The 16,226-nt window shown below is 45.6% G+C and overlaps 2 protein-coding genes and 1 non-coding gene across 6 annotated transcripts in view; 2 read left to right on the forward strand and 1 right to left on the reverse strand.

The window, feature by feature from the left end:
• The window catches only part of CDC25A (cell division cycle 25A), a 32,639-nt gene extending 19,055 nt beyond the window's left edge, over nt 1–13,584 (reverse strand). The window contains exons 1-8 of one of the 4 annotated variants that reach the window (XM_050780856.1): nt 12,951–13,584; nt 11,892–11,968; nt 9,121–9,163; nt 8,266–8,302; nt 7,407–7,508; nt 5,210–5,329; nt 2,100–2,234; nt 1,578–1,649 (exon numbers count right to left, since the gene is read on the reverse strand). In XM_050780856.1, the coding sequence (XP_050636813.1) occupies nt 1,578–1,649; nt 2,100–2,234; nt 5,210–5,329; nt 7,407–7,508; nt 8,266–8,302; nt 9,121–9,163; nt 11,892–11,968; nt 12,951–13,120 (756 nt within the window). In that variant the 5' untranslated portion in view covers nt 13,121–13,584. The remainder of the gene's footprint in view (nt 1–1,577; nt 1,650–2,099; nt 2,235–5,209; nt 5,330–7,406; nt 7,509–8,265; nt 8,303–9,120; nt 9,164–11,891; nt 11,969–12,950) is intronic. The other 3 variants (XM_050780857.1, XM_050780858.1, XM_050780859.1) reach the window with 3 other exon arrangements.
• Nucleotides 4,828–4,889, forward strand: LOC126949478 (U7 small nuclear RNA). Its single transcript, XR_007723763.1, has one exon. It is a non-coding gene; the product is annotated as a U7 small nuclear RNA (small nuclear RNA).
• Nucleotides 5,985–6,291, forward strand: LOC126948765 (NADH dehydrogenase [ubiquinone] 1 beta subcomplex subunit 1-like). The gene has a single exon (XM_050781041.1). The coding sequence runs from the start codon at nt 6,034–6,036 to the stop codon at nt 6,181–6,183; it is 150 nt and encodes a 49-aa protein (XP_050636998.1). The 5' UTR covers nt 5,985–6,033; the 3' UTR covers nt 6,184–6,291.
• Nucleotides 13,585–16,226: the final 2,642 nt, after the last annotated feature.

Genomic DNA, 16,226 nt, shown 5'->3' on the forward strand with positions numbered 1-16,226 from the left:
GCTTATGATTTTAAAATCAGATCTATAAAACTAATAGCCACTTCCAAAGTGTTCTCACATTTTATGTAATTGTATGCCTATCAAAATGACCTGGTAAATTTACTCATAACATGTGTACTGGGTTAACATATTTTCTCAAAAGTTATGCACATGAATGTATTATAATCCGTAAGTGATCTCAAAATTGTAGCTTGGCTGGGTGCGGTGGCTCATGCCTGTAAACCCAGCACTTTGGGAGGCAGGTGGATGGATCACCTGAGGTCAAGAGTTTGAGACCAGCCTGGCCAACATAGTGAAACCTGATCTCTACTAAAAATACCAAAAAAATTAGCCGGGAGTGGTGGCGTAAGCCTGTGGTCCCAGCTACTCAGGAGGCTGAGGCAGGAGAATCACTTGAACCCAGGAGGCAGAGGTTGCAGCAGGTCACGATTGCACCACTGCACTGAACTCCAGCCTGGGCAACAGAAGGAGACTCTGTCTCAAAAACAAAACAAAACAAACAAACAAAAAAACTGTAGCTCATTTGTTCCATAATTATAGTTCAGGTTATTGATAATTAAAAAATATGAACTTATCAATTTAGATGTGTACCTAAGGGTGTGTATCTCTGAATATACAGGTGTATATATCTGTGTAGGAACATTCTTGCTTCTAACTTTGAAAGTATCCCTATGATGAAAACACGAATCTTGTGTGTGTGTGTGTGTATATATATGTTATTTTGAATATATATACACACATACACTATAGATTCTGTATCTACACTATGCTTTCTGTTTGAAAGTATCCCTATGATGGAAACACAAATCTATACTATGTTTGTGTATATGTGTGTGTGTATATATATATAAAAAAATAAATTATTTTTAAAATTGAAAATATCTACCTGAAAATACCCAGCCTCAGGTAGGTATTTTCAATTAAAAAAAAAAAATCCAGCCAGGCACAGTGGCTGTAATCCCAGCACTTTGGGAGGTTGAGGTGGACAGATCACCTGAGGTCAGGAGTTCGAGACTAAAAATACAAAAATTAGCTGGGTGTGGTGGCAGGCACCTGTAATCCCAGCTACTTGGGAGGCTGAGGCAGGAGAATCACTTGAACCTGGGAGGCAGAGGTTGCAGCGAGCCAAGATTGTGCCATTGCACTCCAGACTAGGCAACAAGAATGAGACTCCGTCTTAAATAAAACAAAACAAAACACAACAACAACAAAAAAAAAACCCTGTGAGTTACTGTTGCTTGTCTAATTTTATGCTAGGTTCTGTGGAATATGAATGAGAATAACCTAAAAAAAGTAAAGTCTTCAGGCTAAAGGCTTCAGATAGGCTTTTTTCAAACTGACTAGATGGTAAAAGCCAGGAATGACCATGGTCCCGCCTAACCCACACTCCTTATAGATCAGGAGACATGCAGAGAGATATCATCACTAAAGGTTTGTAGGTAGCCAAACTGAGGCCTAAAACCCAGATCCCCAAATCCTATCATTCATTTCAATCTTTGGCTATACTCAACTAAGGACTACTCTGTCCAGTGCCCCAATCACTCAGGGCTTCCTCCAGACACACTAAAACAACTCACAAGGTTTGTAGTTCTCATGACGAGAGGAGCTGTCCAGAGGCTTGCCATGCACGAGGAGGTCTCCTCCTCATTCTAAAAAAACAGAAAAATTGATTTTAAAAAGATCCTGTAGAGACTAACATTAGTTTAAATGCTTTAGGCGTGTTTCTCCCTGAAGAATACGAATAGGCCTGGATGGGAAGTATCCTTAATGTACCATCCTATACCATTCTGATTTCATATTTCTTGCATAGAAACTGCATATAGACTGATTTCATATTTCTTGCATATAAGACTGTTAGCTCCTTCAGGGTAAGAAGGATCATATGTCTTCTTTTGATACCCCCATCCCCCAACCCAAAGGATTTAATAAGGCTAGTAGCCCTATTATTAAATGAATTATCACCACATGAACAAAAGTATCGGCTAAGCAAGCCCCGGGGAATTGCTGTTGCTGTTCTTTTTCACATCACATGACTTCTCCAGAGGTAATTAGTAGAATAGATAGGAACACACACACACACGCACACACATACACGGTACCTTCAGATTCTCTCCGTCGAGAAGGTCCACGAAGCCATCATCCTCATCAGACAAAGTGGCTGTCACAGGTGATTGGGGTGTAAAAAGAGGAATGAAATTCCCTCGTTCACTGCTATCTCTTTCATTTGAGGAAAGCTGTAAGACAAAATTCACGGATTAATAATAAATGAGAGCTCTGGTCCACTTTGATTTCCTTGAATGGGTCACTAGTTTCTATGATGAAAACATACTATGTTATACTTGTTACACTAAGTAATATTTTAGCAATTACTGATTATAGGAAAATGTATCCCAAGATTATAAATGATTTGATGTCCACACACAGCCCTGAGTAGTCAGTAGCCTTCACAGAGAACTCTTGCCAGAAGCAATTCACCTTATAATGGGTACTAGAGATAGCCTCTTGTGAAGAACAAGGTTTCTTTTATTAGGAGGTTGCATCAGTGAACACCGATCAGCACTGAGGACTCTGACAGTATGAGAATCTGCTGAAATGAGTTAGGGCAAGCAGATGCAAATCTCTATTGAGAGCATAAAATGGCCTAGAGAACGCACTTACATATAACTTCAGTTCTGACGGGGGGAATAAAAGGTAACTTCCTTCTATAAAATCTATCCTCGTTCTTTTTTTTTTTTTTGAGACGGAGTCTTGCTCTGTCACCCAGGCTGGAGTGCAGTGGCCACATCTCAGCTCACTGCAAGCTCCGCCTCCCGGGTTTACACCATTCTCCTGCCTCAGCCTCCCGAGTAGCTGGGACTACAGGCGCCCGCCACCTCGCCCGGCTAGTTTTTTGTATTTTTTAGTAGAGACGGGGTTTCACCGTGTTAGCCAGGATGGTCTCGATCTCCTGACCTCGTGATCCACCCGTCTCGGCCTCCCAAAGTGCTGGGATTACAGGCTTGAGCCACCGCGCCCGGCCGAATCTTTATACATATAATCTAATAGAAGCCTCACAATATACTAGCTAATTGTGAGGCTAGTAATCCTTTCCTTTTCCTTTAGCAAATCAGGAAACTCGTGCTTAAGAGAGGTTACCAAGATTATACACCTCACGTGTTTGACTCCAAAATCCAAACTCTTCTCACTACACTATCTCCCTAGCAGACAACCATTCCCAGAATTAAAATGGCGGTACCTCATTAGCCAACCTATAGTCATATATTTTTTTGGGAAACCTCTAAACATGGAATATAGAAAATTTAGAAAAACTGCTCATAAATCCACACCTGGAGATAAATCCTACTAGTAGAAACACTGCTAATACTGAATTCTTTATTTTCTAGGCACTTTCAAATTCAGAAAAAAAGCTTAGAGTTTTTTCACAGTAGCAGGGTAGTCCCAATGTTATGCCCTACAAGTAATCCTTAAAATCCAAATCTCTTTGGGGTATGAATCTGTTGTAAACTAGGTGGCCCTCCTTCGAGTTTCTGAGTGGATCATGCACTAAGGAATCCTCTCTGCAGCTGGCCTATTCTGGTTCTGGCATTAGCTTTGCTTCACAATATAAAAGAAGCTCTGGGCAGTCTCTAGTCCTCCCCAAGTGCATCTGACCACACTCTGGGAAATGGCAAATTTTTTTAGCCAGCTGAGCCTAGGAGTAGATAACTTTATTATGGGGAAGTACCTTTATCATGAAAGCTCACACTATATCACACCAACTTTTGTGAGGTAGGTTCTGGGATCCCTAGGTGCAGATATGATACAGGCTCTAGTCGCTAAGCACACACCAAATATATTGTTTCTGACATCCAACTCTTAAAGCGTTACTGTGTACTTGGGAATTTAGAGATTGCTTATTGAGACAGGAATTCATTGTCCAGGCTGGAGTACAGTGGTCTGATCATAGCTCACTGCAGCCTCGAATTCTTGGGCTCAAGCAATCCTCCCACTTCAGCCTCCCAGTAATTGGGACTATAGGAACAAGCCACCACACTGCTTATTTTTTAACTTTGTACAGATAGAGTCTCATTATGTTACCTAGGCTGGTCTTGAACTCCTCCTGACCTCAGGTAATCCTCCCACCTTGGCCTCCCAAAAGTGCTGGGATTACAGCCATGAGCCACGGCACCCAGCCAGAGATCATTAAATCCTGGTTTCCCACTTAGGTATATCCTTTGGTACATCATCCAAACCTCTCTAGTGGTACTTTCCTAATCTGTTCAAGTGGGTTAACTCCACTTACTTCACAAGACAAGAACATATAAAAGTGCTTTGTGCAAATAATAGACAGAGTAGCAACACTGGCTGAACCTCAGAACACAAACCAGATTGGAAAAGTGTATTTTCAGATTTAAGATCCTAGGTAAACCTGCAAGCCAAATGTGGTCATCCTGCTCAAGTTGGGCGTCTTCAATCTATAGATGCTATCAGTTAATCCAATTCAGACCAACAGCAGGAAACTTTGGAAGTAATGACAGTCCCTGTCTGGCAAATACATAGCCCTAAAACAAGTGACCCCAAAACTGCCCAGTAGCCTGAGCGTTCACTGGAATCTATAGTAGTTTAAAAAAAAAAAAAAAAAAAGAGATGTGGTCTCACTGTGCTGCCCAGGACTCAAGCAATCCTCCTGTCTCAGTTTTCCAAAGTGCTGAGATTATAGGCATGAGCCATGGCACCTGGCCCATAACTATTCTTAACCACCTTTGGAGGAAGTCAAGTGCTCTCTCTCCAGCTCTTTGAGAAGCACTTAGAATGCATAGTAAAAGAGCAAGTTTTAAGTAAGAGGTCTAGTGTTATGGCTCTTTTAAAATTTGTCTCGCAGGCTTTCCAGTTTTTGCCAGAAAGCCCTTAAACAAACAAACAAAAAATAGTAAGAGATCTAATCCCACCATACATACATTTAGGATGACCCAGGATTTCCCAGATTAACAAGGTCAAATATTCCTTGCACAACTCCAATATTTCAAACACCATCTCCCACTCTTACTACCGCCTGTCTGTTCTCCAGACACAGCAAAACCACCAAGAATGCTTGACAGTCTAGTTTCAAAAGACAAAGTCAAGGTAAAGACAGCTAGCGCTACTGTAGTGCCTTCAATTCTGGATGAAAGAAGGTGTTTTAATCCTTTCTTCCTATCAGGAAATCCCCTATGAAAGCCAGAGCACATACCATCCAAGCTGGGGCAGAGTTCTGCCTCTGTGTGAAGAGATCTTTACCCTCCTGGAGTCCATGAGAGTGCAGGCAGCCACGAGATACAGGTCTTACTGGCTTCTTAAACTCAAAGGCTTCCTGCAAGACATAGTCGAGACATCTACTGTCCATGAAAACCAACTCAGGCCTCAGCTTGGGTGAAAGAGGCAAGGAAGTGGGCACTGTTCACCTTTCTGCCTCCAAATTAAAGTTTCACCTAATTCCAACAATGGATCTCTGTAACTAAGAATATCCAAGGCTCTGTCAACAGCTAACTTCTAAAGTAACATCTTTTTCTTGCCATACTGTATTTCCTAACACAAGTATCAGCCAAATATACAAAACATGATAAATAAGCTAAATCACAATGTTTCTGAAATCTAGAGTAAAAATAAATAAAATCTAATATAATTGCCTGTGAATAGTTGTCAAAATTTTCCATCTAGATCCATCTGTTTCAGGGCTTCATATCTCCAGCTCTTCCTACCAACTGAGATAATTTTTTCTACTTAAAATTATTATTCTATTCTATACTAAAAGCAATGAAAAAAAAGCCCTACTGGTTTACTCAACATGGACGATTCTTACAAGCATAATGTGTTAAAGCCAGATATGATAGAATATATATTGTATGATTCCACTTTATGGAATGAAAGCACTCACAGGCCCCCTGCCCTAAAATATTCACTTAAGAACTCATAATTAAGTGTTAAAAGCAGTAATGGCTAGCACTGGCATGGGTGGCTGGGTTCCCCATCGCCCTTGGTCTCGGGGTCGCTGTCGGCACTGAGGCTGCAGCTATCATGGTGAACTTACTTCAGATTGTGCGGGACCACTGGGTTCATGTTCTTGCCCCTGTGGGATTTGTCATTGGATGTTATTTAGACAGAAAGAGTGATGAATGGCTAACTACCTTCCGGAACAAGAGTACGTTATTTAAAAGGGAATTGTGACCCAGTGAGAAGTTACCTGGAAGTAAAGACTGGCTGAATTACAGAATGTTCACATCTTAAAGTTCTGAGAGAAATAAAAACGTTCAGAACCAAAAAAAAAAAAAAAAAGCAGTAATGGCTAATATTACAGTGATTTCTATGCCAACACAGTACTAAGTACTTTCTGCGCATTAACTTTTTAACCATCAAATACAACCTGATCGTCCCGATTTTACAGGTGAGAAAACTAGACCTTGCAGGTTAAGCAATGTGCCCAAAATACTGAAGTAAAACAGGACAACTCCAGAGTGAGCGCTCTTTAACCACCACCTATGCTGTTTTCCCTTTAAAACAAAGCTCTAAGCAAGCAACCCTGAGAGAAGCCATTTCAGGGGAAAACCAGGCATCAGTACAGCTTTGCCCTGGTAAAAAGCATGAGAGGCTGATAAACTGCTCCAAGCACTCAAGGCAGGAACTCATTTCCATATTCTTTCTCATGACATTTCCCAAGTTGATAAAGAAATCATCAGGAAAGTTCATGGAGGCTGTGGGTTTTACACTAAACCTGGAAGATTTTAAGGATTATGAACTGTGGCATTTTAGCAGGAATGGAAAAGGGGAGAAAGTAAATATACAGAAATACAGTAGAGAGAAGGCTGAAAAAATTACAACTGTTTTGGATGCCTACTCTGTGCAATGTCTAAGAGAACAAAAAAGCCAGGCCCATTCAGGGCAAACAACCACAAGTTCACCTTCCAAGCCACCATTTCAGTTACTCTGAGATACCCTAAAACTTGTTAGCCCTGTTCTTACAAATACTGCCAAAGAGCCTTTTCCTAAGCTTACAATTCATTTCAGGGTCAGAGCAAAGAGGCAAGGACAGCCTGGGCAGAGACTTCCAGACAAACACTATTTGTACATGTAATTACTCCTGTGAGCTACCATCTGAGCAACTCCTGCCTGTCAGGCACCATTTTCAATACTTCATACATAATCTTACTTATTGCCACATCCCTAAAAGATATTACTACTCCTATTTTACAAAAGAACAAAGAAGATTAAAAAGAGAAGAATTTGCCAACGTCATACAGCAGGATCCAAACCAAGATTTCTCTGACTCCAAAGACCGCACATAACGGCCAAGTTTAGTCTCCCAGAAAGCAGCCCAGCCACTTATCTCTAAGCCACTGACAGCCTGTGGGTTTCACCTCTGCCTCAGGTTAGTATACTGAAGTCATGCTCACATTTTCCTTGTTCTCATCTGGGTCGATGAGCTGAAAGATGTCATGGTCGAGAGAATCAGAATGGCTCCTCTTCAGAGCTGGACTACATCCCAAGAGCTTCTGCTATTAAAGTGAAAAAAGAAAATAATTAAGGCACACAAATAAAATTTCAGTGGAAAATTCAGTTCTCAAAAGAAAAAAGGGGGGCTGAGTAGGGGGTAGGCTAGCTCCTCACACACTGCAGTAGGTAACCAGCAAATGTGGCCAGAGCTCCACCTTGCCAGGACACAGCAATGAAGTTTCCATTCCATGGGTTTACAGCTAACCTCACAAGGTCTACAGCGCACCGCTCAACAGGGATTACAGTGCCAAATCAATCCCCAAATAACATTTGCATCAAAAGAATCCTTCCTGGTTTAATAAAGTTCTGTTAGAGATGGAGGACAAATTCCTCCAGGCCGAGCATCTTGAGTACTTATGAGACTAAGGAAAGGCTGGGAATAGTGGCTCTTGCCTGTAATCCTAGCACTTTGGAAGGCCAAGGCAGGAGTTTGAAACCAGCCTGGGCAACAGAGTGAGACCCCCATCTCTACAAAAAATACAAAAATCAGCCAGGTGTGATGATGTGCACCTATATATAGTCCCAGCTACTCTGGAGGTTGAGGTGGGAGGATCACTTGAGCCAGGGAAGCAGAGGTGGCAGTGAGCCAAGATTTTGCCACTGCACTCCAGCCTGGGTGACACAGCAAGACCTTGTCTCAAAAAGAGACTAAAGAAAAGTCGTTTTTACTCTCTAAATTAAGTGTCCTATCAAGGTCATGCTGGTAGCTAAGGAACGGATAACAGGCATTAGCTCAAAATAAACAAGGAACTAACTTACAGGTAGGGAATGTATTCTTCTCATGGGATTTTCAAGGCTGTAATGAGATCAGAAGGTAAATAATGAGAATAAAACAAGTAAAGAGGTATTCATATTAGCAGAGAGACAGTGTTTAGCCTGTAGCTTGGGGGTATAGTCACAGACTCCCATTTTAGGCAAGAGATGGGAGAATAAATTTCTGAAGCTGTCTTATTCTCAGGAGCACCCCTAACACTAGGCTTCTAGGTGAAAAAAACAAACCCATGTCTTTTCTTAAAATACACATGTTCGGCTGCATGTAATCCCAGCACTATAGGAGGCCAAGGAGGGTGTATCACGAGGTTAGGAATTCGAGACCAGCCTGGCCAACACAATGAAACCTTGTCTCTAATAAAAATACAAAAATTAACAGGCTGTCGTGGTGCACGCTTGTAGTCCCAGCTACTCGGGAGGCAGAGGCAGGAGAACTGGTTGAACCTGGGAGGTGGAGGTTGCAGTGAGCCACTGCACTCTAACTTGGGCGACAGAGTGAGACTCTACCTCCAAAAAAAAAAAAAAAAAAAAAAAAAAAAAAAAAAAACCACAAACAAACAAAAAACCCACATGTTCTTGTAAGGCTATGACGTCAGAGCACAGAGTAAGGGTTTGGGTAAGACCCGAACAGAACACCAAAATTATAGCTAAAATAAAGGGAGAAAAGTTCTGAAAATTGCTGACACAAACTATTCATTCTTGAGATTCCAGAGTGTTTCTAGGGACAGCTAAATCCAGGGCTCCAGTCAGTGTATGAAGAACTTCATTTAAATAAGGTATTTAAGTTTAGACACGTTCTTTCTAAGTACAAACATTTAAAAGCGTTTAAAAGTGAATACGTACTTTTCTTTACTGTCCAATGGCCCAGGAGAATCTAGACAGAAACCTATGGAAAAAAAACAAAACAAAACAAAACAAAACCTCTCAAGAAATAATACAAAAACACCATTTTGTCATTAAAATTAAAACACTAAAGAAAGTACTTGGGTCTTTATTTAAGTCAGGCAACAAATACTCATGGCTTGTACTTTTGCCAGAATTGATGTCATGGCTATTAGATCGTCAAAAATGTCATGTTTGTACAAGTCTGAATAATTTTTTCATAGTGTATTTACTGTTTTTCCTCCATTTGCAAATAACATCAAAAGAAATAGGATTTGAGAAGAGGGTGAATAAAACTGATTCATATCATGATTGTTTGGTTATTCAGACAGAAGTGACCCAGATAACTTTCTACGAGTTCCAATCACAGAAACAATAGGTACCAAATTTTCTTGGCATAGTTTAAAAAAAATTTTTTTTTTTGAGACAGAGTCTTGCTCAGTCGCCCAGCCTGGAGTGCAGTGGCGCGATCTCAGCTCACTGCAAGCTCCGCCTCCCGGGTTCCTGCCATTCTCCTGCCTCAGCCTCCCAAGTAACTGGGACTACAGGTGCCCGCCGCCACGCCCGGCTAATTTTTTGCATTTTTAGTAGAGACGGGGTTTCACCATGTTAGCCAGGATGGTCTCGATCTCCTGACCTCGTGATCCGCCCACCTCGGACTCCCAAAGTGCTGGGATTACAGGCGTGAGCCACTGCGCCCGGCCTAGTTTTTAAATATTTTATCTTGTCAAATCATATGGGGTTTGAAAAATACAACTACTAGGCCGGGCACGGTGGCTCACACCTGTAATTCCAATACTTTGGGAGGTTGAGGCAGGCGGATGGCTTGAGGCCAAAGTTCAAAACGAGCCTGGGGCAACATAGCAAGACTTGTCTCTACCAAAATTTAAAAAAAAAATTAGTTGGGTGTGGTGGCACGTGCCTGTAGTCCCAGCTACTTGGGGAGGCTGAAGTGGGAGGTTCGCTTGAGCTTGTAAAGTTGAAGATGCAGTGAACCCTGATTGTGCCACTGCACTCCAGCCTGAAGCCTGGGCAACAGAGCAAGACCCTGTCTCAAAAAAAAAAAAAAAAAAAAGGCCAGGTGCAGTGGCTCACCCCTGTAATCCCAGCACTTTGGGAGGCCGAAGTGGGTGGATCACCTGAGGTCAGAAGTTTGAGACCAACCTGGCCAACATGGTGAAACCCGTCTCTACTAAAAATGCAAAAACTAGCTGGGTGTGGTGGCCTGCACCTGTAATTCCAGCTACTAGGGAAGCTGAGGCAGGAGAATTGTCTGAATCTTGGAGGCGGAGGTTGCAGTGAGCCAAGATGGGGCCACTGCATTCCAGCATGGGTGACAAGAGTTGAGACCTTGTCTCAAAATGAAAAATACTACTAGTCATGACATGCAAGGCAAGCACTTGCTGCCTTTAACAAAATGACACCAAGGTGTCCATCTCAAAACAGGAAGCAGGGTGAAGGAGACACTGTTCAGCATTACTTATATGTCAGCTCAGATGACGCAGACCCACCCACCCATAGCTCACATGTCTATGTAGCCTTACGGAAAGTGAAGTGTTAGAGCCCTTGCTCACCACACTGCTACAAATGATAATCCTATCCCCAGTTCTCTATTAAATTACATTCTACATACAGAAGCCTACATTACATTTTAAGACTTTTGCAGCCGGGCGTGGTGGCTCACGCCTGTAATCCCAGCACTTTGGGAGGCCGAGGCGGGGGGACAATGAGGTCAAGAGATTGAGACCATCCTGTCTAACACAGTGAAACCCCATCTTTACTAAAAATACAAAAAAATTAGCCGGGTGTGGTGGCGGGTGCCTGTAGTCCCAGCTACTCGGGAGGGTGAGGCAGGAGAATGGCATCAACCCCGGAGGCGCAGGTTGCAGTGAGCCAAGATTGCACCACTGCACTCCAGCCTGGGCAACAGAGCAAGACGCCGTCTCAGAAAAAAAAAGGACTTTTGCTCTTCCAATTCCTTTAACCTAAAGCATCTTTGCCCCAACGGTCTTATCTGTAAAAACACAGATAAACTCTGCAGTAATATGAATGCATGAAGAATGAAATGCACTGGCAATTTCCTCCATAGCAGCATCAATGAAATGATTTCATGACACTGTACTTCCAATAATTTGACCCTGTATTTTAGCCAGTAAGATTGCCTGAATGCCACTTACGGTGGTATGGTGAATTTTACTTTACTACCCATCCTTAAAGGGCAAGCGCACACCATCTCCTTACAGACATTCGAAGCCTATTTCCTTTATTCATAAATAGCCATAAGGGCTCCTTTGTATTCTTCTTAATAATGTTTATCAATGGGCATGGTGGCTCACGCCTGTAATCCTAGCACTTTGGGAGACCGAGGCAGGCGGATCACCTGAGGTTGGGAGTTCAAGACCAGCGTGACCAACATGAAGAAACTCTGTCTCTACTAAAAAATACAAAATTAGCTGGGTGTGGTGGTGCATGCCTGTAATCCTAGCTACTTGGGAGGCTGAGGCAGGAGAATCACTTGAACCCGGGAGGTGGAGGTTGTGATGAGCCGAGATCATGCCATTGCACTCCAGCCTGGGCAACAAGAGTGAAACTCTGTCTCAAAAAAAAAAAAAAAAATGTTTATCACCCAATGCCGTGACTTCCTCAAGTTCTAACCAAAACTAACCTCCTGGGTGAAAAGGCATGTTTCAGGAAATTCACAGTATTGCTCCCCACACAACAGACTTAAATACCTGAATCTGTTGACTCAGAGGAGCCCATTCTCTGCAGATTACTGTTGTTCTTCACCTCCAGTGGTTGCTCATAATTACTGAAACCAACAGAAATAAACCATGAGTGATTTATAGGATATAATTAAAAGGTCACATGCAGGAGATAGGCCATGAGATTAAGCAGCAGCCACTTTAAGAAGCAGAGTAAGAAGCAAAGATCCCACTTTGCCACTCTGAACACCCAATTAGCACTTGGGCAAAGGAGAAAAAAGGAGTGGGTGGGCATGGCCTTGGACCACACTGCAGGTTATGATGGCTATGGCAAATATTGGGGTATTTCCTAAAACAAGAGTATGTGTCCTAGGTACTGTGACAGAGTCGGGATGAAAGTTGAACAGGGCACTTTCTGCTTTTCAGAAGTCGGGAAACGCACAAGACATGTGCTTAGCAAATGGGATGCCAGAGATTGAAGGGAAAGTAGCTCTTCCGCCGGAAACACCGTGGAATGCATTTTTTGCTATCAGGAAAAGCCCAGGAAGCTTTCAGAAAGTTAGGTAAAAAGACCTGGCCTTAGGAAAGCAGCAGAGTGGACATCAGGAATGTGCACGGGTCGAGGGACTGAGATGATTTTACATAAACGCCAGGAAAGAAAATGCCATGGTCCTTTATTGAGAAGGAACAAAGATCACAGCAAACTAAGATCCTGAGGGTGGTTTAGCAAAGGGTGAATGTGAGCGCCTAGAAGAGCCTGATTTTCCCCGCGGGGGTAGATTCCAAAGAGCTTCCAGGGATACAGACATAAGTAAAGTACGGAGCAATCCGAAATGGGTGAAGGTGGGCCTGGCTCGGGCTTAGGCCCGAGATCTCCACCTCTTCCCCTGGGAGGTCCGGACCGCCTCTCCCGCCCAACATTCCGCCCGGGCGGGGGTGCACATGGCGGGCCCTAGCCCGGCTGGCCCCCGAGCGGCGAACCCGGACGGAAGGGTCTCGCCCTTCTCCCGGTCCGTTTCTTGGCCTGATCTCCCCGAGGCCGACGCCGAGGCCAGAGGCCTGGGACACCGCCCGCCGGTCTCTCCTCACCTGCCCAGCCCCTGCAGCTGGTCCATAGTGACGGTCAGGTTAGTGACAGGCGACAGTCCCCCGGCGGCTGGCGCGCCAAATAGCGCCTTCACGACGGGCTGCGGCGCGGGAGGGGGGCTGCAGGCGAAGAGCAGGCGGCGGCGGTGCGGGGGCTCCGGGCCCAGTTCCATGGCGGCGCCCGGCCTCGCAGAGCTCCAGCTCCCTCTTCCTCCGCCTCCGCCGCGACCGCCCCGCCCCGCACACACCGGCCTCGGCCGCGCGCCACCGGCGCCCGCGGGTCAAACACAAACACGACTCCGCGGTTCAGGGACGCGGCTGCCGCGGGCAAGCGGCGCGGCCGGGCGGGTGTGCGGACCCTCCAGGCGCCAGCCACAGGCACGGGTGCTTCCCTCTCACACCGCGAGGCCAGCGGGCGGGCGGGCGCCGGCAACCTGAAGATTAAATCCAAACAAACGCGGCGGGTCAGCGAGAGAAGGCGGGCGAGAGCCTCGAGGCAACGGCCCAGACTCAAGCTGTCTTCGCTGTTCTCCCACCCGCTTGCCCAGCTCTGGGTAGCAGAAAACCGAGCCGACCTCCACCTCTTACCCAGGCTGTCGCAGCCAATCTGGCCTTTCGCGGTAATAGCAGCTCAGTGGGGGCCGCTGCTGCCCCGCCCCCTTTCCTAGTTGGCGCCAAACGGAATCCACCAATCAGTAAGCAACTTCTCCTCCTCGCAACGGAATGGCAGCTAGGCTGGGCCAATGAGAGGGGAAGAAGGAAGCGGCTCGCGGGACTCTGCCAGGTCATCCGCTCTCAGAAGGGGGCGGAGCCTAGAGTGGACTAGCGCGGATCAAAATGAGCGGGGGGGATCAGAGGTCAATGAAAACTCCCAGCAGACCCTGCGAGACACTGCTCGCGGCTGAAAGGCCCCCTTGCCCCGTCGCATGCTGGGAAGCGTAGTTCTCATCGCGAGGCGCCGTCCAGTTAGCTTCGGCCTCCGTTGGGCCTCCACTACCTCGCCCCCAACCTGGCGCCCCACACCCTGAGGGAATGTGGAGGCTAAGGAAGAGCTGTGGAGGTCTGGCCGGATCCAGCCTTGGCTCGGCCTCTAACCGTGCAGTATTGTGGACCCCTTTCTTCCGCCCCGGGCCTTCAGGCCCCAATTTATAATGAGGGAGGGAATGGAATGACCCCCAGGACTGGACTCGACCACCAGGGCCCAACTCTGGAGGGCTCACAGACCCCGGGTGCTGCTGGCCTTATGGGATTTGAACCCCGCAGTACAACATGTGCTGTGGGCCTCAGCATTGTTTGCTCACTTCCATTCTAGCCCTTACTGGATTCTCTTAGAATCATTTCTTTCTTCCCACGACTTCTTAGCCCCCTGGGAGCACCTAGAGAGCAATAACAGCAAATACAATAATAGCAAATAATAGCTAAAGTTTACATAGTGCTTATGCACTTGACGCTGTTCCCAGTGTGTTAATCTGTATTAATTCATGTAATCTTTACAACTCTGTGACATAGAATTATCCCCATTTTCTAAGTGGGTGTATTTACTTTTATAGCCCCTGCACGTGTGGCAGTTCCTAGAACGATTTTGAGAGCCATAAGTGCATGATTTAATTGCAACCTACTGCTGAGCATAGTGGTTCACGTCTATAATCCCAGCACTTTGGGAGGGCGAGGTGGGAGGATTGCCTGAGCCCACGAATTTGAGACCAGCCTGGGCAACAAAGTGAGACACCCCCCTGCCCCCTATCTCCAAAAAAAAAAAAAAACCCTACAGTTTGAAAAGCCATGATGGACAGGTGGAAGCCCCCAGCCTTTGGCCCCAACACCAGACCCTTCACAGTGGGGAATCTCCCTCTCAGGATTCATCTGCTTTTCTGTGCACCAGTGCTCCACCACCCAGGAACCTCCCTTCCCTCCAGAAGCCCCAGGCTATTTAGGCCTCTCTGCACAGTTCACAGGGTCTGTGAACTGTTTCAAATAGTTCTCCCTGTCGTATCTCTGAATACTTTCCTCTCCTCCTGTGTTTTGTGTGGTTTAATACTTGGCTCAACATTCCTGTTACCACATTCATTCATCCAACATATGTTTATTCAGGGATTACTAGAACAAATTCAGTGCTTGAAATAATGCCACAATCCCTTGCCCTCAGGGAGCTCTGGTCCGCTGAGCTTAAAGCTCCTTCTAATAATGAAATTATTACCATGACAATAGCTGTGGTTCACGGAGGGCCGGTGGGCACCTAGAGGAGGGGCGGAGACTGGGGAAGGCAGTACAGTGCGGGGCACGTCCCAAAGGAGATTAAAGCTGAAGGTGAAGGTTGCTGGAGAAGGGGAGCTTGGAGCTGGGGGGAAGTGCTTTCTAAGGAAAGGGTCCTCAGCAGCCAGGAGGTGAGGAGGAGCGCTGTACTTGCCGGGAACTACTCCTGCGTTGATCCAGTCGGTTCTAGAATGGGCACATGGGAGTGGCTGTGAGGGACAGTTCTTGAAAGGATTGGACTTTGCTGAAGAGTTTGGTCTTATCCTGTGGACAGTGGAGGGTGTGGAGGGTATGTGATAACCGGATCAGATTTGCTTTAGGGTGGATCAGTGGAGGAGAGTGGAGAGGCCTGAGGAACAAGGACTTTTGGCTGTCCCAAAAGTCTGGGAGATTCTGAAGCAAGGTGGGGGCTCAGAGACCGAAGGAAAGGAATGACCCTGGGAGCCCTGAAGGAGGTAGATCTCATCAGATTTTGATAATTGAGAGTTAAGATTGTAGGGGGCTAGAGGGAAGGGAGGAGGCTAGAATGATTCTTAGGTAATGATTCAAGTACCTGGGTGGATGTAACATTTCAACAACTGGAGACATAATTCTTGGAGGAATTTGATGAGCTCAGTTTTGTGCTGGTGGCCTGGCTAGGGGGTGTAGTCAGGAGACAGATTTGGCGTTGATTAGCATGAAGATGGTAATGCCCACTGAGGATGTACAAAGGGTTTTTAGGACCCTGGATCTGGGGAGCACTAGCATTGAGGACTTCATGTAGTGGGACAGGACCACAAAGCTGGGGCTGAGAAAGAAACCACAAGGGAGCAGCTAAGTCCATAGTTCAGAGGTGCACCGAGGAGAGTCACTGAAGGTGGCCAGAAGGAGGTCATAGGCAACCATGGAAATCGTGGGAAGGCGAGGAGGTGGCCACAGAAGGCTGTGGGAAGGGAAAAGTTGGCACAGAAGCTACAGTACAGTTCAAATGTGCCAAAATGCACGTGCACAAATATTCATGGCCATGTTAATCATTGTAGCCCCAAA

This window comes from Macaca thibetana, chromosome 2 (assembly GCF_024542745.1).
Source record: "Macaca thibetana thibetana isolate TM-01 chromosome 2, ASM2454274v1, whole genome shotgun sequence".
NCBI classification, from domain to species: Eukaryota; Metazoa; Chordata; class Mammalia; order Primates; family Cercopithecidae; genus Macaca; species Macaca thibetana.

Excerpts from the sequence above, each read along its gene's own strand:
- LOC126948765 (XM_050781041.1), top strand. The coding sequence starts at position 6,034 with ATGGTGAACTTACTTCAGATTGTGCGGGACCACTGGGTTCATGTTCTT.